Below are 18,915 nucleotides of genomic sequence, written 5' to 3'. Positions count from 1 at the left end.
GAGGCAAGCCTAATAGAAAAGATAGACAATTACTAAAACAAAATATAAGTGTAAAACAAATCAAATTCTTTTTCAGCGCCGTATCTTTTTAGTCTAAAATTCACAAATCACTACTCTAACCCAGTAGATACCTTCCTTTTATTGCATTTACTGAAATATTAGTTTAAACATCCTGGTCTTCGTCTTCATCCTCTCGATATATAATGAACTGCGCAAAAATTCCCAAATCCAAACAGAGGGTCCCCAAACTACCCAGTAGCCATGAGGCATTAAGAAGTAGATACCTTCCATATATTCTCTCTCGCTCTCCAGGCAAACATTGGCCTTTTCTGCCAGAACATACGGGTGAGTATGCAAATATAGATAAAACGTAGGTCAGGTTGCCTATGCACGCAAACAGAAAGAATAGTAGTGAAACCCCTTCGGTGCTCTTCCGGCGCCAATTCAGCAGGAGTTGTGGGATTCGGCTACCAAGATAGAGAACCGCGCAGAGATACCCAAATATCTGGCCTAGAACGTCAATATCAAGAGCGCGGTTAGGATTTGGGTATCTTCTACTGCGCGCCACGGAGCGCATGCTGACATACCAGCCAAGTACGCCGGCAGCACAAACCAGAGTGATTGCAAAGAAATTCCAAATAAATTTCTGGAATGCCGTTGTTGGTTTGGAAACGGTACGGGTGAGCGGTTTTGGGGGTGGAACAAGAGGAACTGCAGGGGAAAGATGTGTACTGTCAATGAGACCAAAGTGATCACAAATTGAAGATGCCGAAGCAAGAGATAAGCGACGTTCAGGAGAGCTGCCTCGACGCTGTGAAATGCCATTTTGTGAAGACGATGCGAGTAGGAGTGGCGTCCTTTCCTCCGACAAGGTGGCTGTCTGTTCGTCTTGAGCCTCGCCATTCTCTAAAAATGTAGAATTCGGAGCAGGGGTTTTATCGGATAGGGAGAAGCCCCGGTAATAGAAACATTGACCCAATAGCACAATATCAGCCAGGGTATAGTAGACGGCCAGGATGATCATAGTCGGCAACACCCCCTGAAGAACCGCGCCGAGGATATTGAAGACATCACCAGCCAGCCAGATGATGAGAAATAGTAACGAGAGGCCATCTGCAGACCCCCGGTGAAAATTCTCTATAATCTGTGGAGAGAATACCACAACCCAGCAAGCGATGGATATAGATCTAGGCAAGGAGATATTCGTATCAGAACATGGCTACACACCATTTAATTACAGAACATACCCAAAAATCCCACTGAGGGCCTCTAAGTCCAGCTGCGTGCCTGGGCTTGGAGGAAACATTTCTCGCCTCGCGCCCCAATCTTCGGCTTTTCGCCAGACGAAAATATCAGAATACGAATTCGAAAAATTAATAGAGAATGGCACAGCCTGCAAGTACGAGCAGTGGTTTGGAAGCTGAAGGCAGGCAATACAGCGCCTCTTGTTCAATTGCCTGAAGATTTCTTTTCCAAAAATCGGGTTGAGTTTGAATGGAGTCATGACGTCACCAGGGGGTGATATGGAGACCAGAGGCTCCGTGGCGATCGTACGACGGACGCGCTTGGACAATAAATCTCGCAGCCTCTCTCTATATTACATTTTTCACCTTTTTTGAAATAGTTGACTTGCTCATCGGATGGATGCTATGCAAGAAAGGTTGGCTTCTGTCAGCTATACAAAATACACAACGGGGTGTCTGATATGAAAGAAAAGGACCGCACTGCAGGTTCTCATTCAAACCCCAAAATCTATATCCTATAGCTTATTTTTGTTTTCCCAGCCATGCTTCATGCTCCTTTTTCTGTCTTTCCCATTCCTTTTTCAGCTTCTTAGCTCTGCTTTTTGGTAGCTCGTTTCCATCGCCGTCTTTGGTTGGAAGACCATTCTCATCCCATGCACTATATTCGTTGGTACGGAACATAAGCAAATGGCTAATTTTCCCCTTTTCTGCCCTTTCTCGCGCTTCCTTTTCTCTAGCTTCCTTCTCTAGCTGCTTCTTCCTTGCTCTGGCTACCTTCTCTTCCCTAGCCGCCATAAGCTCTCTGGAAACTGTTCGCACGAGCGCCGGTCGCTCGTGCCGATCCTCGAGATAAATTCCTAGGTCAAAGAGGTCAACATCACGTACCCGATCGCAAAGAGCCAATACTTCTTTAGAAATCGTATCGGATTGTTCCAGTGAATCTAGCTTCGTGCAGAAATCGTCCAGAACTCGTTTGTACGGTTGAGCCGCCTCAAGAACAGGAACATCATGTTTCAATGCTTCCTCGCCTCGCGCGCTTACTGACTTCAAAATATCAGCTGAAATGCCAGAACTCCCACGGGCACTGTCTCGCAGGGTATCCCTCATTGACGAGAGAGGATAAAGGTAGGGTCTGGCCGCATCAGGGATCTCTATTCCAGACCAGCCTACTTCCTCGGAATCTGGCCTTGCAGATCCATTCAACCCGAATATGTTTACCATCGATGTCACCCATCTGGCCACATCTTGAATATGTTCACTGTTCAGTTTTGACTTATCAAGAATGTTATATTGCGAGACAAGTTCTGAAATAGCCGCCATGGCACTCGCGGTGTTGAACGAGTCGCATAGGCTGTCATTCACCCCCTTCCGAGCAAACTCTAAGTGAGTAATTAAGGAATCATCCGATGGAGAGGGCGCGCCATTATCAGCCGGAAGGTTTCTGACGTTTAGAAAAAAGTTATTCAGCTTCTCTTCCCACGCATTGCCAGCTTTGATCAGGTCTTCCGTTATTTCGATACCATCTGCCCAATTTCCTAATAGAAAGACAATACGAAGACTTCTTGGGGTCCAGTCAGCCCTTTCTAGAGCTTCACGGATGGTTGTAAAATTTTTGAGAGACTTGGACATTTTCGAGCCCTGTATTGATAGGTGTCCCATGTGCATAAAGTAATTAACCCACTGATCATGGCAGCAACCATCATGCCAATATGCTTCGCTCTGTGCAATCTCATTGTCATGGTGTGGAAAAGCTAAGTCGATACCACCAGAGTGAATATCCATTTGCTTTCCAAGCCTGGCAGACGCCATTGCAGAACATTCAATATGCCATCCCGGCCGTCCAGGGCCCCAAGGACTAGGCCAGCTTGGCTCACCAGCTTTGGAGGCTTTCCAGAGAGCAAAATCCGCTTTGGAACGCTTCTCCACTGATTTGTTGATCAAAGCACCTTCTCCGTCTGCTTGGAGCGTGGTATCATTTCTGTTCCAGGGCTCCAAGCGAGCGTAATGATTCCCGACAGACTCAAAAGCAGCAATATCAAAGTAAACAGACCCATCTCCAGTGACATATGCGAATTTATGTTGAACTATTTGCTCAACAAAGCTCACGATCTCTGGTACAAACTCCGTGACTCGAGTGATCTCGTCCGCATCTATGATGTTTAAAGCACGAGCATCTTCAATGAACCGATCTTCGAATCTCTTGGTTAGCTTTGTAAATATGGAATAATCTTCGCCACGAATTGACGACCCCTTTAAGCTGTCCAAATATGGAAGCACAATATCCTGAACAAGATCGTAAAAAGTTTCGCTCAAAATGGTATGATTCTCAGAACGAGCATCAGCAAGGGCATTCGTTGCTGAAATAGCTGTTTTGATATGCATTTTTATCTTAGCCTCCTTATCTCCCGGCTTATCACCCGCATTGAGGGCTCCTCCATTGAGAATATGTCCGTAAATCAATAATACTTCTGTAGAAAAGTTCTCCGGCTCGGGGAGTTTCTCTAACAGCGGCAGATTCTTCTTCACGTAGCTATGATAGGCCAAGGTGATCTCCTCGAGGACAGAGGTATCGATGGAAGGATGAGATGTCATATACTCCGTAAACAAGTGCTGCTGTCTGGCTCTGGTGATAATCTGCTCCCAGTGTGAGCAACACTTTTATCAGGGCGCATGAAAAGAGTACACGATTACCTTATCATCCACATCCGTGATATTCATAACAAACCGGACGTCGAACTTGAAGTAGTCTCGCAACACTCTTCGCAGGATATCCGTGCTCACATAATTTCGAGCATGACCTAAATGCGCATCGTCATAGACCGTTGGGCCACAGGCATACCAAGTAACTTGCTTGCCGTTGGGGTCAAGAGGGACAAAGGGGACTTTGGATCGGGTTAAGGAATTCCATATTTTCAGCGGTGGGAGCTGCGAGGCAGATTCAGGCCGCAGCGACGGCTGCTTCCACGGCGGCTGCTCACGCGGGGCAGCCATGGCAGGGGACGAGCAAAAGGTACGAAGTGTAGCGGGGCGTATCGGTGGCAGCTCGGGAGTTGGGCGCAGCGAGTAGAGGGTCCGGCGCAGGAGGATCATATATGGGCGGCGCGGGAGGGATGGTAGCGGGATCGAGGGATGGGCGAGTGAGTCACGCTCGTAGGCGTGCAGAGGCTGCGGGAGGGAGCAGAAGACGGCGGGCAGAGGCGTTGGGCGTGGGAGGAGAAGCCAGCCGCAGCGCAGCCCTAAAGCGGCCAACGCGAGCTTTTCGTTGGTTTCTTTTGCGGGGAAGAATCGCAACGACACGGCACACTTCGATCCAGTCGCTTCCGCTCACGAATGAGGAGCCTCCAAGAGCCGGGGAACCTCGCAATGGCCTCGCCGTTCCTTTCGTCGCAGCCCATCGCCCAGGAGGGCTCGCTCGCCATCCTCCATCTGCGCCGCAGTCTCCTCACAGCCACCACCCTCAGCGCGCACGACGACGAGAACCTGGGCTACAAGGAGGGAAAAGTGACCAACACGCGATACGGCTCTTTTCCACACAGCACTTTGATCAATAAGCCATGGGGCTCGCAGATCATCGCGTCGAAGGTCGATACGGGCTCCAGAGGCCGGAAGCCTAGGGCTGAAAATGCCCAGCAGTCGTTGAAGAGAAAGCTGGAGGAAGTTGAAGTCTCGGATGCGGTCGATGGGTCGAATACGCCTGATGCGATTGCGACAACAAGCGGCTTTGTTCATCTGCTACGGCCTACGCCTGAATCGTGGACATCGTCGTTGCCGCATCGGACCCAGGTGGTCTACACGGCCGACTACAGCTACATTCTCCACCGTCTCCGCGCGCGCCCTGGCAGCTCCATAATTGAAGCTGGAGCTGGAAGCGGATCTTTCACGCACGCGGCAGCCAGAGCCGTCTTTAATGGCTATCCATGTGAAACCCATGATTCTAAAAGAAGGCGGGTTGGCCAGGTTTCCAGCTTCGAATTCCACGACACACGGGCACAAAAGGTCCGGGAAGAGATCAGGAGCCACGGTTTAGAAGGGATCGTTCGCGTGAACCATCGAGACGTTTACAATGACGGATTTCTCTTGGGGCCACCTTGGAACGGTGTATCGCCCAAAGCACAAGCTATTTTTCTTGACTTGCCTGCCCCGTGGCTGGCTCTCAAACATCTTGTTCGAGACCCTCCTAATGGTGCCGAGTCTCCATTAGATCCGTCGTCACCGGTATATATATGTACCTTCTCACCGTGTCTGGAGCAGGTTCAGCAAACTATAAGCGCCTTGCGGCAGCACTCGTGGCTCTCCATATCCATGGTCGAAGTAATTCACCGTAACATTGAAGTACGGAGAGAAATACATGGTGTCGAGTGCGATGGCGGTATCCGCGGCTCCATTCCTGGCCCACGGAACGTCGAAGAGGCTCTTTCCAAGCTTCGATCAGAGGAGCAGGCAAAATCCATGCGCGAAGCATATCGCGAGAACCAACTGCCCAGCGAAACAGACGGCGCCAACCAACTGAAAGACGGCAACGGCGGAGGAGGTATTGCAGCAATACGAACAAAGTCTGCCACTCCCGCCTCTAACGTTCTTCGGTCCCAGTCCGAAGACCAGGGGCCTCCGCCGTTCTTCAAACAAGGCCGCGTGGTCCACCGATCCGAACCAGAGCTCAAAACCCACACTTCCTACCTGGTCTTCGCAGTTCTACCCTGCACCTGGTCTGATGACGACGAACAGCAGTGCAGAGAAAATTGGCCGTCGGCACGGTGTGAGGCCCCACGGGAGAATACGAAAAAAAGCAAGAAGCAAATGAAGCGCGAAGCTAGAGCTGAAGCTGCAAAGGCGCGGGCAGAAAACGGGCTCAAGACATAGTTACGCTGCCAGATGAGAGGAACGTAAATATGAACTACTACTACTACAACAACAACAACGCTTTAGGATAGACAAAAACTACGAAGAACAAATGCAATAAAAAATTTCTAATCATGATCGGATTTCGCGCACGGGAGTATAACGAATCGTAACAGCAAATGAATTATGGTTTAAACATGCCCCGTGAGCGAGTGCGCGGGGGTCGCGAGGCTGTAACAGCTATCATCTACTCCGTAGGTCTAACGAGAACAGAGAAAGCAAAAAAGGTATACGCGTAGACGGATGTTCTCATAATCCATTCTCTTGTTTAAACTTGTCCCATGCCTCATTCAAGGTACTAAAAACGGCTCCGGCGATCATTCTCTGCTCCGTTGTCGCATTTACCGGGATCTGTTATCTTGATTAGCAGGGGGTCGCTATGCGGGCCCTTTGAGATTAAACAATCGAACTAGGGTGGGACAGGATAGCAGACTCATTTTCGACATACCTTATCAGGATGTACTTTGGAGATTCCCTTCATGTAGTGGATTTTCACTTTATTCGGCAGCACCAGCTCCGCCATACTGAGTTTCTTCCAGCCTGCTTCAGACCATAGAACAGTGTCTAGACTTGCCAGCAGCGCTCGCAAATTATCTTGCTTGCCCCCTTTCCAAGCAGTAAGCCTGGCCTCCACAGTATCAGCAAGGGCAAACTTCTCATTATCTAAGCGATCAGCTGCTTCATTTGCTTCTCGAAGCCGACTGACCGCTTCTGCAGGTTTAGTCGAGACCGCGGGCCGTACTGGGGCTCGTGGTGTACGAACAGGCGTTTTTCGCGGTGGGGGACGCGCCGGCGGCGTGGACTGCGTAGATGGTGAACTCCTAGATTGAGAACTAGCAGCCTTTTCGCATCTGGTCCTCCCCTGAATACTGGTGCTACCACCGTGTCCGGCTTCCAGGGCTTCTCGCCAAATCACGGCTGCATCATTCCATTTTTCAAGTTGCTCCAGGGCTTCGGCTTTACGCATCATTGCCTTTCCGAAAAATTCTTTCATTTCCTTCTGCGGTTCGCCATTGCCAAAATCAATATGCTCAGATTCACCCTTGCAGGGCCCAATGATTGACAGCGCACGGTCTGCGTTTACAATAGCGGTTTTTGGTTCGCCAATTTTTAAGGCTGTTAATGCATGGTTAGTGAGAAGAACTATTGTGATAGGATGATCTGTAGGTAGCAAGGAAATGGCAGAGGAGTAGGATGCATGTGCGGTAGCGTAATCTCCACGTTTAAAAGCAGCGGTGCCTTCTTGGCGATGCCTGTGCGACGAGGAGAGGCTGGAAGGCGAAATCTGAGGAATCTGTCTTGGGGGTGCTTTTGGTCGAGGTACCACAGGCGGCGAAGTCCTGGGTCGCGATGGCTGTGGCTGTTGTTTGACTTCAGGGGGCGCATGGGTTACTTTGCTAGATCCCTCAAGTAAATCGGGCTCTGCTTCCGAAAACACCTGTGGCGAAGCTTTTCTTCTCCTAGCCGGACTAACATATGCCTGGGATGCCTGCTCATCGGCAGCTAGGCGGGACAACCGTGCGCGACTCTCGTTAACAGGCGGACCACGAACGCTCTGTTTGGCTTGCCGGGGCTGCTGAGTGGTCGTGCGCTGCTGCTCTGCTGGGGAAAACTCCCGCAGACGACCTTGGGATGCTACAGGATGTGAAGGTGTTTGAGTTCTGGTTGGTCGTTGAGGCTTGCTGGATGGTGCCCTTTTCATTTCCAAGAGCATGGCTTCGTCCGTGACAGTCATGCCGTTCTCTGATGCCACAGCTCTGCTTGGTGCTTTGCGTACTCCTTCTTGAAACTTCTCTCTTTCGGATGGCGATTCTGTCATCCATCGGGGTTGAGATGGGTTTGGTGTCGAATTAAAGTCCTGAACCGCCTGCTGCATTCTTTTCGTCCCGCTTTTCCACAGCGAGTTGGCAGACTTCAAAAAGTTATTTCCAAACTCAGAGGCCATCTGGGCAGCATCTTTGTCCACGCTTCCTTTCCTTTGGCTTCTAGCCTCTAAATTCTCTTGGCGTCGTACTCGGGAAGGAAGACTTGCGTCGCGAAGATCACCAGTAAAACGATCACGATGCCCATTGGGAGTACGTTCTGAACGAGCTTGGGCCTGGGCACTGTGGCTCCTACCCCTCGCCTTTTCCCGCGCTTCGGCATGGGCGGTATTAAGAAGCCAGCCCACGGCAGCTTGAACATCTGTGCCGGATTCCGTTGTTGCCAAGGCCTGGCTAGCCTTTTCAATCGGGAACCCCATATCAACTAACTCAGCAATAGCTCTATCAACGGGGGTAGTGCTGGCAGGGGTAGAGGCCTGGCCGTCAGGTGTGTGTTCAGCTTCGAGTCCATGGCTGGGACTTTTTGTTGGAGGGCTGGCAAACTCAGACACAGGTTTTCCAAGTAGCCCTAGAATATCATCATCATCATCGTTGGCATCGTTTATAGGTTGGCTAGGTTGCGTTTTCTTCTGGCCCATATTACCCAGGCCAAATGGATCATCATCTTCATTCTGCGTAAAATCATTACTAGACAATGCTTGTAACCCCACAATTGGGGCAGGAGACGCAGTAGAGCTGGGGATCGGAAAGTTCGTCGACTTGTCCACGGGAGCCGATGAATTGAACGCAGCTAGGATGTCATCCTCGTCCTCTTCGATACCGAGATCGCGGCTCGGCGAAGCAATCCCGGCAGAAGTTGTACCATTCCCGTTCGCGGAACCTCCAGCAAACGGGTTATTCGAAGCAGCAGGTCTCTCTAGCTTATCCCAAAATTGATCATTATTACCACCATATTGCGCCGTTAGCTGTTCCTGTTTCTTCCTCTCCTCCAAAGCTTTCTGCTCCGCCAATTGCTTTTGCCTCTCAGCGAGTGAAAGGTTCTTCCCAGCGGCGCCTGATCCAAAATTTACCAAATTTGCAAAGCTATCATTTGTGCGGCTTAGAGGTTGCGATGGCGAGGCCGTTCGGGGGGCGGAGGCAGCAAGAGGGGTAGACCGACCGGAGATCGGGGGCGTGAGACGAGCGTTGGGAGCACGGAGGTTATCTGATACTGGCAAGCGACGCTGCGGCTCTGAATTTCCTGTCCAGTTCAAGCCCGACAGGTCGTCCATGTCGAATGTAAAAGGCTATTGAAAATGAATGGCGTGGCCTAGAGCCCTGAAGTTAACAGATCAAAAGCATACAGGCATGCGAATAACGAGTATGTCGAGCCACAGCCCCATGCATAGCTTCTCTAAATGAAAATATGCTCTAAATTGCGCTATGCAAATGAACCAGACTGTGTCAGAGCAATTGCTTTGTGAACATCACAACCATTGTACTCCCGATCACTGTCGTATGTATGTCAGTTTACAAACAAAGCAAACGTGTCCTGGCTTACTACACGCTTATTAAGACAATTTCAGTATTAGTAAGCATCATCGTCATTTACTGGCTCCACAAAAAGTCGATTCAAGACTCGCTTCGCTGAAGGACAACAGCTCCCAATAGGGCCAAAGCACCTCCAGCATTGAGTACAGGTCTGCTGAGAGGAAAAGAGTCACTTGAAACTTCTGAGTTCCTCAATCAGATACTGTGCTGCTGCTTCGCTTCCCTTGGTTGGCCATGATTGAGCAAGAGATACTCCGTACTCCGTAGAGAAACAAACAACGCTACGCAGAGTCATGGTGGGCTGGATATGTTTGCAGGGTCCCCCATGAGGGCCCGGGCTAATCAGAGACAAATAAATAATAACACAGACCAGCTGGGCATGCGGTGCCTGCAGACCACTTCCCAGCGCCGGTGGCTAGGAGCCGGGATGTCCCAGATCCCACGCCCTTCCTTGGTGGTATTTCGACCCCGTCGAACAGCAGGGTTATTGGCTGGAATCGCATTACCTGCATGAACGCGCACTCTGCTGCGGAGTTCTGCCGCAGCCCGGAGGCAGCCCCCTATGGATGGCGAGTCATTCGAACGAAGGCAACAATACGAGGAAGGTAGCGATGCCGTGGGGACAAGACCAGCAGCGCGCATGTTGCTGCATCCTGATGATCCCACTGGGCACGTAATCACCCTGCTATTTCAGATGAGAGGACAAGGCTCGTCGTTAATTGACAGTGAAGCATGTTGTTCCTTGAGGACTCCGCTTTTTTCTTCCGGAACCAGCTTAGGCGAGATCACGACTCGGCACTGGTTCTGGCTCGATGGCTGAAATCCAGTTGGCAACAGTCAGCAACTAAAAGTCTCAGCCTTGCATGTCTGACTAGTTAGTTAGTTAGTTAGTTGTTGTCTGGTGGCGCCAATCGGAAAACGGTGTGCTGAATTGTGTCTGTCTGTCTCTCAGAGCTCCTCCCGGGTCACGGAGTAGTCCGTCCTGAGTGCCGCCTCTCCGCAGGCGAGCAAGGTTTTCTCCACTGGCCGCAATCCACCGTCCCTCCGTGCGATCAGGACGACAGCAGAGGCGGAACGGACGGGTGTAACGTGGACCGTGTGTGCATCCGGTCCTTCGAGCTGTCCCTCCTCCCACGCGTCAGGGCCGTACGCTGGCCACGCAAGGTGGTATCGTGGAAGCCCAGTTGCAGTGGTCCGTCACGCACGAACACGCAAGAAGCACCTATGTTCAGTGATAATGAAGGACGGTGAACGAAGGTCGTCATGGAGGCCGGCAGGCAGCTGTGGGTTTGGAACGCCCTTGGTGGGGCCGGCGTCAAGGCTGTCTGAGCTGCTCACTACTACTACTAGCTAGTCAGATGCCAGCAGAGCTTGGAGAGGCTGCGGTCGCACTGCGTGCCTGGTGAGACGCGGCCCTGGGGGCGAGGCGGGCGGGCGGGGACGAGCAGCCCCTGCAGCGGCGCGCCCGGGGAGCGTCCAGCCGGGCATGTCGCGCGCGCGCCGCCGTCTGCTGGAGGTGCTGGTTATACTCCGTAGTAGCACAGCTTCAAGCAGCGGCAGCGAGAGCTGGCCGTCTCCTCTTCCCATTTGCCATCACCGGCGGCGTGGCCAAGGCAGGCCCATAAATTAAGCTCGGGCCGCGGATTCCAGACCGGCGGTCGGGGGGCTCTGGCGGCGCTGCGTTCCCCGTGCATTTTAGCGACGGCGATGCTGGCGCCCGCCGTGTGTCGGCTCCAGCATTTGCCACACCCTCATCTCGCGGCGCGCGCGTGTACTCCGGACACTCGCTCGCTCGCTCTGCAACCGAAATTAGCGAGACCTGCCCGTCCCAGCTGCCCCCCTCGCCGTGCGCCGTGCGCCCAGCCGTTCCCTGTCCAACCCCCCCCCCCCTCCCCCGCAGCCAGCAGCTCCTTTGCCAATCCCCCCCGGCCTCGCGTCTCCTGCTCACCCAGCCAGCTACCCCTCCTCCCCTTCGAGGTATCTAACTATCTCCGCGCTCCGGATCGGCTTTAGAGAGTTTGAGGCAAAGTTGGCAGCAGCCGGCGCGATCTTGGTCATGCCCAACTGGCCGGGTACGCGCTAGATCGCGAGCTAGGCCTGGTCGTCCGCGGCGGCGCGGCGTGCGAAACGCATCCTTAGCAGCCTAAGCAGTCTAGTTCGCGAAACAGAACACGTCGCTAGGATTCCCTCGGCAGCGGGTGTCGTCCAGAAAGCCCGCCATGGATGCTGCCGCTGCGCTGAGTTGACTTTTTAAGTCGTGACTTAGCAAGCGCAGAACCCGAATCGCCCCCCGCCAACCTAAAGTTGCGAACTCCCTCTCCACCTCCTCCTGGCCACTCCGAACACTAACTGCTTGCTGTGCTGCTGCTGCTGCTGCTGCTCGCTCATCAGCCTCTACGGCCCGGCCTGCATGGCATTCGTCCCTTGACTGCTGGCTTCTGTCGCCCTGGTTCTGTGTGCCGCGTCGATACCCGTCATCCCGATCGCCCGCAATTCTCCCACGCAGCCCGCCGTTGCCGTCAAGAACACCTCTACCACACACCCACCCCCCCCCTTTAGCTTCCAACAATGGGTCTGTTTAGGCGCAAGGATGCTAAGCATTCGCACGAGAGGGACGAGCAAGATTCGTTCATCTCGACAAACAGTGCCAGGACCTCAAATGCGTCCTTGAAAGTTCCGCTCTCCCTCAAGTCCAATGGCAGCCCGACAATTCCTGAAATCCCCATCTCCCCGCCTCCCGATCCGAATATCGACCCCGCGGCCTACCTCAGAAGCATTCATTCCGTGCGCCAACGATGCAGGTTTGTGATGCTCAAGGCGAAAAGGAACCAGCTGAATCACTTCGATGTGGATTATGATAAGTTCGAGGATACTGCCCATTACGTCGTGTCCATCATCAAGGTATGCGTTGTTCCACTGCAGGCTGCTGTATGACCAGCTTCTCATTTTCTATCGTATTTCACAGAGAGATTATGCGCCGGACTACCATTCCATCCCCGCCCATGGCCGGTGGCAACATTTTGAAGTCGGCGGCCGGCCGCGAATCAACCAGCTTCTCCAGTCCTGGCCTAGCACTATCGACTCACTCGAACGTACCAGAAGGTTGATTGACCTGTTTTTGATTTCTGTTTTGCTTGACGCTGGAGCAGGAAACACCTGGTGCTATAAGTCCAAAGAATCAGGCAAGGTCTATAAACGAAGTGAAGGTCTAGCCGTTGCAAGCTTGGAGATGTTCAAAGCTGGAATGTTTAGTAGCGATCCCACAGAGCCTTGCCAGGTCGATGGCGCGGGCTTGAAGAGGCTCACGGTGCAGGCTCTAGCCAAAGGAATGCAGCACTCAGAACAAAATCCTCTCGCCGGCATTGAAGGGAGAGCGGGCTTGCTCACAAGGCTTTCCGGGGCATTGAACAACCAGGAGTTCTTTGGCGTTGATGCGAGACCAGGGAATATGTTAGGTGAGTGGTTCCGTTCCTATGTGCCTTCAATTGATGGACCGACGGCTTATTTTTCTTTGCGCAGACTACCTCCTTTCTCACCCTTCAACCCAAGCCTCGTCAGTTCCCATAATTCTCATACCAACGCTTTGGCATGTCCTTATGGATGGTCTGTCTCCAATCTGGCCACCTTCCCGGACGCAGATTGATGGTGTGTCGATCGGAGATGCCTGGCCATGCAAATCAATGCCTGCCTCGCCCCCCGCACAAGAATGGGAAACTATTGTGCCGTTTCACAAGCTAACGCAATGGCTCTGCTATTCTATCATGGCACCGATGGCTAAGGTGCTTAACATACGATTTTCCGGCTCTGAACTCTTGACTGGGCTTCCAGAGTACCGAAACGGAGGGCTCCTTATCGACATGGGTCTTCTTACACTGAAGGACGAAGACATGAAACGCGGCTTGGATGCCTATAAGACCAATGCTATGAAAAAGGGGCAGCCGAATATGGAGGTCGTGCCACTCTTCACAGCAGACGATGATGTAATTGTCGAGTGGCGTGCGCTTACAGTTGGATTCCTTGATGAATTGCTAGCCGAGGTAAACAAATTATTGGAGCTGCCTGACGGCCAAAAACTGAGCCTACCGCAAATGCTAGAGGCTGGCACATGGAAGGTGAGTTTCACAGCGTAAATGGAGATATCCTCAATATGTTGCTGACGGCTGTTTCTTTCACAGGGAGGGCGTGAGATAGCAGAAGTATCAAGACCGAATACGAAACAACCCCCAATCATGATCGTTTCTGACGGAACAGTATTCTAAGGGATCTAGGAGTTCTATTTTCTTTTCTTTTTCTTTTCTCTCTTCTTTTCCCTCCCATATTACTTTCTGCTACGTGTATTTGCACTCTGTTTGACCACTTATCTTTTCCGACGCAAGCGACGGCTCACCCATCGTGCCAGACTCGTCTCAGCAAATGTGCAAATTCGCACGCCTTTTGGTTTGGGCGCCTGGCCGCTGCTTCTAATTCTCTTATATATCTTGCATTTATATCACCACTTTTTGCCTCTCGATGAGGTCCAATTGACTATGGAAATCATCTTGTTTTGAACAACGGCTGCATTGGGCGCTCTTAGAGCAGCTATTTCTCTTATTTGCTTTATGCAGAACTCTCAGGAATGACAACATATGGTTCGCAGTCTTCAAGCTGTATATAAATTGTATGTAAAATCAAGGACGGCCAATCCATGTCACGTGCATAGCTTCTTTCGGAAGCCCCCTCCAGCTAACTAGTTCAACTTCCCACGTCAATTCACATGCCACCTTTCTCTCTCTGACAATCAACATGCGACTCCGTCCCAGAGGACAGCTTGCTGACCAGGCTTCTGGCGGACGACTCTAAGAAAATCCTTTGCTTTCTACAGAGCCCAGAATGGAGTACCCAGACGAGGATGAGCTGCTGCAGCAGCAACAGCAGCAGCCAAAGGCTGCCACTACGGACGCTAAGAAAAGGAAAAAAAAGGTGTTGCTCATGGGGAAGAGCGGGTCGGGCAAGTCGTCCATGCGCTCCATCATCTTCAGTAACTACGTGGCCAAAGACGTGAGGCGCCTCGGGGCCACGATCGATGTCGAGCACAGCCATGTGAAATTCATTGGGAATCTGACGTTGAACCTCTGGGACTGCGGAGGGTAAGTTCGCTAATTAGGCAAACAGCCCACCTGTCAGCTGCTGTTGCGCCCCCCTCCCTCCCCACCCCCCCTTTTGCATCACCCGGCCCCATCGGCGTCTTCATCGGCACCAGAATACCGGCAATAATTGGACTGCTACGAACAGCACGCTGACGTTCTTCTGCGATTTGTATGTATCTAGGCAAGATGCGTTTATGGAAAGTTACGTCGGGTCACAGCGCGAGAACATCTTCACCGACGTCGCCGTGCTCGTCTACGTCTTCGATATCGAGTCGCGCGAGGTCGAACGCGATCTGGAAACCTACAATGCCATCATCCGTGCTCTGGAGGAATACAGCCCGACCGCCTTCGTCTTCTGCCTCATCCACAAGCTCGACCTGATCCAGTCCGAACACCGGCACCGCGTGTGCGAAGAGCGCGCCGCGCTGCTCCGCAGCCGCTCTGAGTCGTTTGAGATTATCACATTTGGAAGCAGCATCTGGGATCAATCGCTGTACAAAGCCTGGGCGGGGATCGTGCACAAGCTGATTCCGAACCTTTCGTACATCGAGCGGTTCTTGACATCATTCTCGGAAAAGATTGAGGCGGAGGAGGTCGTTCTGTTCGAACGGTCTACCTTCCTCACTATCACTTCCGTCACTTCAGAAGTCGGCCATCTAAACCCCATTTTTGACAGGCATGAGCGCTTGTCGAATATCATGAAAGCGTTTAAGCACTGTGCCGCCAAAAACACGCATACCGCGGCCGGCACGGCGAATCTAATTGTCATGCACACCAAAACCCCACAGTTCAACGTGTTCTTGGGCAGATTCACCGAGAATACATATATTTTCGTTGTTGTTCCCCCTGGCGAAGCTTCATACAACTGCGCTGTGCTAAACACAATGCTGGCGCGAGAAGGTTTCGCAAAAGCTGCAGCAGAAGGACAGGATGCATTTGCTCTGGCGTACGGAGAGGAGGCTGGCGACGAGGAAGACGTGCCGGATGCACTTGCTACTGACCCACCTCAGGCTTAATTTTCTTTCAATGGTATTCTGTTGCCGAGCCTGCGCTACAAATTTCATGGTTTTTTGATCATAGTGTTGGTGTTTTCTTTGGTCGGCGTCTAGGGTGGAAGGATACCCCATACTCAGGTTTTACATCATTGTTCCCTTTTGAGGTCACGCATTATGAGCTTGAGATTGCAAGCATGTGAGCGGTTACCCGTTTGTGGGCCGGCCTTTGTTGTGGGATAGAATCAGGACTAAGCATCCATTGTTATGAAGCACTTCGCCCTTCACACCGACACCTTGCTTACACTACCTCATAGGTGATTCCAGAAATCCTCTTCTCCTGATAAAAGCCAGCCTCGGCTTTTAGGTTGAGGCTCTTTCAAGGTGCGTCCTGCTTAGGTGAAAACCTCGTGCTTCCCAACATGTGTTACCGCATCTCGTATTGATGCCGTCAGCCGCTTCACGGTGAATGATTCTCTTTTGATTTTGCAAGCAAACCAAAGGGACCCCGGCCGTAGTGTTATTATTTCCAGCGGACGCTCAAAACCGCACCACGGCCAGCGGGTATATATATAGATAGTATTCCAAGACAAAGCAAAAGGCTTGACGTCCTATTGGCGGCTTCAGAAAGGCTAAAGAATGGGCCAGTTACTCAGCCTATATACTCCGTATACGACTACGCATCACGCGGGCACCGGAGTGGCTGGAGAAACAACCCGGCTGACCAACCCGAGATGCATCAACAAAGCGGCCAACCCACCCAACACCTGCAAGTATAGAGCACATATTGTAACCGCATAGTGAGGGGCTTTCAGAGTAACAAGGCTGTTGAGCTCAATTAATAATGATCATGACCACCAATGATCGGAGTTTCCCGGGCCTTTCTTTAGTGTCCGTTGGGGGGGGGCGGCTACTGTTTTCCCCCATCTCCGAAGTGGATGACGAATTGGTTCATACAAAGGCCGAGAAAAAAAATACTTCTCCGGCCAAAGTGGCCTATGATCTATTGCCGTCTTCTCGGGGCCACTTGTCAAGTAGTAGTTTTGCCGATTTTTGTTTGGTCATCTTTGACTTTTATTCCGGAGGGTCTCGATCGATAGGGCGTCCGGGTTCCGCATGAAGGAATATGTACTCCATAGCCTTCCTTCCATGGTCTTCACTCGGCTATGGCACGGTGAATAATGGCAGTACGGGGGAAATGGACCTGGCCTTTGACTGTGGGGGGCAATGGATTTCGATTATTATTATTAAGGAGTGTGGGCAAAGAGTTGAGCAGCGGACTATATGAAGTATATATACATGGCACGGCAGCTCGCATGGCCGATTTGATGGCTCCCGTTGGCGCGCTACGGTTACGACAGAGCCCCGGCTAAGGATAAGCAGGGCAAAGCCTGCTGGCCGAGACACAACAAATTTTCCATAGATTATCAGTATAGATTGCAGCCCGTTGCAAGCCCGCAATTGGTTACGCGCATAAGAGCCAAATGCTTAATTCGACGGAAACGCTCCGCGAGAGCCGGATAACCAAGCATGAATATGTCCTACCACGATATTATAGGCGGCGGGAGAGAACGGGCGACTATTCGCACTTGGCGGCACTGCAGCAAACCCCAGCAGAGCAGCAGGCAGGCAAGAAACGGTGGTTTGATTTCCAGAATGCACACGAGACCAGGGACTGTGCTCAGCCGGGCTGGCGATTGGGCGACGCTGCCGATCCTGGCATGGGTCTGAACAGCGGGCGGGCTGGTCAACGGGCCCAGTTCCCTGCGCCTCTATATATTAGCCGTCTTATATCGCGTTTGCGTGCTTGTGCGGGTGGGGATCAGAATAATCAGATATGCGCGGAGGAGACAGCGCCAGCACACAACAACAGATGCCGTCTCCAACGGCCGGCGGCAGAACCCATTCGTAGGAGAGGACACATATGGACTCCGCGCGCCTCGAGAAGCATTTCACAGCACAGAGAGGATAAATCATCTTAATAACAGGCTCCGCTATTGTCCTCCCAATGGAGCCGGTTTTGCTTAGGCGGCGCCGCCCATCGACCCTCACAGTGCAACGCCATGAAGGATCGGCCCATACGCCTTAGCAGGTCTCTTGGTTTGTTCTGGAAGCTTTTGTCTAGTGCAGCCTGGAAAGAAGGTTGTTCTGAAGGGCGTGAGGATCCCATCTTGGCTTCTCACCAAGGCGGCTTGGGTGTCTTTGCCCTCTTGTTCCAGCATCCGCCATCCATCTGCTCTGGAGCCCGGCGCCGCTGCGCATCGTGGCTGCACCACTGCTTCGCGGGTCGCGAAGGCGGGCTCTACGAATCCTGCCGGCATCGACAGCGAGCCACTGGCTGGGTAATTCTCCGCGCGCGCGATCCCAGCGAAGGCCCCAGAGAGCACTGTGGCGCCAAGTTCTCCAGCGTCGCATCGGCGCGATGGGAGCCAAGACCGCCATATCCATCCGCATCACTACTGCCATCGCCAGCAGCCAGCAGCACAATCACCACTACCACCACCCCTGCGTCACCACGGCGCAGCGTGCTCCCTCCCTCGCCAGCACGAATGTCGCGGCGTTGTGAACGTGGCATGACGGCTGCTGCCCGTTCGAAGCGCGGCCGGTGCTGGGCTCCGATCCCAGATCCGCGCGCTACAGGGATTCACGCGCGGCATGCTGATCGCCCCCCGCAACAGGCACAGCGTCTTCGCGAAGATGCGCTCATCCTGCGCTCTCTTGGCTTCGTTGGGGTTGGAGCCGGTGTCTGATTCGACCGCGCGGGTGGTGGCGCTGCCTGGGAAAAAAAAGGTCTTCTCCATCCCAGCCCACCGAAATACTGGGCCACCCAGCGATTTGTCCGCGCCGAATCCATGCCCATCCATGCCTCCCCGTTCCCCCGTCCCTCCGTTTTGAAAATTTGGCGGAGAAGGACGCCGCGGCGTCACCCCGGACCACGCCAACGCCGTGTGCGCACGCGGCTGCCAGGATGCGCCCAACATGTTCTCCTCCCTCGTATACCCGCAGCGACTGCACGCCCCCATCTGCCCTCCGCTCGGTGCGCTCTTCTCGATTGTTTCTCGAAGTGACACGGCTGGGCGGGCTAGCTGTTCCCTGACCAGGATTCGCCCGTCAGACTCTTCCCCGCCTCCACCTAATTTTCTGTTCCCTCGTTTAAAACCCGGTCTCCCCCCTACCGGCTTGCCCATCTCCAGTCGCTCTCGGGTCGCGCCCCCGTATATTGTTGTTGTGGCACAGTGAACTCCGTACATCGCCTTCGCTGCTGTGTACTCTGCTGTTCGCCATCCCCCACAACGCTCCT

General features: G+C 52.6%; 6 protein-coding genes across 6 annotated transcripts; 3 read left to right on the top strand and 3 right to left on the bottom strand.

The window, feature by feature from the left end:
• Positions 1–163: 163 nt before the first annotated feature.
• On the bottom strand, positions 164–1,306 carry RTC2 (putative vacuolar membrane transporter for cationic amino acids; the record flags this gene model as incomplete). Its single annotated transcript, XM_049249743.1, has 2 exons — positions 164–1,187; positions 1,248–1,306. The coding sequence occupies 2 exons, from the start codon at positions 1,304–1,306 to the stop codon at positions 164–166; spliced, it is 1,083 nt and encodes a 360-aa protein (XP_049110903.1).
• Positions 1,307–1,766: 460 nt separating this feature from the next.
• On the bottom strand, positions 1,767–4,235 carry CYR1 (cysteinyl-tRNA synthetase; the record flags this gene model as incomplete). The annotated part of the gene is made up of 2 exons (XM_049249742.1): positions 1,767–3,878; positions 3,936–4,235. The coding sequence occupies 2 exons, from the start codon at positions 4,233–4,235 to the stop codon at positions 1,767–1,769; spliced, it is 2,412 nt and encodes an 803-aa protein (XP_049110902.1).
• Positions 4,236–4,607: 372 nt separating this feature from the next.
• TRM61 (tRNA (adenine-N(1)-)-methyltransferase catalytic subunit trm61) lies at positions 4,608–6,104 on the top strand (the record flags this gene model as incomplete). Its single annotated transcript, XM_049249741.1, has 1 exon — positions 4,608–6,104. The coding sequence occupies one exon, from the start codon at positions 4,608–4,610 to the stop codon at positions 6,102–6,104; it is 1,497 nt and encodes a 498-aa protein (XP_049110901.1).
• A 288-nt stretch (positions 6,105–6,392) lies between these two features.
• SWA2 (auxilin-like clathrin-binding protein required for normal clathrin function) lies at positions 6,393–9,237 on the bottom strand (the record flags this gene model as incomplete). Its single annotated transcript, XM_049249740.1, has 2 exons — positions 6,393–6,494; positions 6,592–9,237. The coding sequence occupies 2 exons, from the start codon at positions 9,235–9,237 to the stop codon at positions 6,393–6,395; spliced, it is 2,748 nt and encodes a 915-aa protein (XP_049110900.1).
• A 2,827-nt stretch (positions 9,238–12,064) lies between these two features.
• Positions 12,065–13,755, top strand: LOZ57_000640 (uncharacterized protein; the record flags this gene model as incomplete). Its single annotated transcript, XM_049249739.1, has 4 exons — positions 12,065–12,397; positions 12,462–12,951; positions 13,016–13,608; positions 13,672–13,755. 4 exons carry the CDS (start codon positions 12,065–12,067, stop codon positions 13,753–13,755), a joined length of 1,500 nt encoding a protein of 499 aa, XP_049110899.1.
• A 610-nt stretch (positions 13,756–14,365) lies between these two features.
• Positions 14,366–15,638, top strand: GTR1 (GTP-binding protein gtr1; the record flags this gene model as incomplete). Its single annotated transcript, XM_049249738.1, has 2 exons — positions 14,366–14,622; positions 14,804–15,638. The coding sequence occupies 2 exons, from the start codon at positions 14,366–14,368 to the stop codon at positions 15,636–15,638; spliced, it is 1,092 nt and encodes a 363-aa protein (XP_049110898.1).
• Between the last annotated feature and the right edge of the window lie 3,277 nt (positions 15,639–18,915).

This window comes from Ophidiomyces ophidiicola, assembly GCF_022830035.1.
Source record: "Ophidiomyces ophidiicola strain CBS 122913 chromosome Unknown scaffold_2, whole genome shotgun sequence".
NCBI classification, from domain to species: Eukaryota; Fungi; Ascomycota; class Eurotiomycetes; order Onygenales; family Onygenaceae; genus Ophidiomyces; species Ophidiomyces ophidiicola.
Note: the sequence above shows the minus strand (reverse complement) of the source record. Positions and strands in the feature narration are given on the sequence as shown.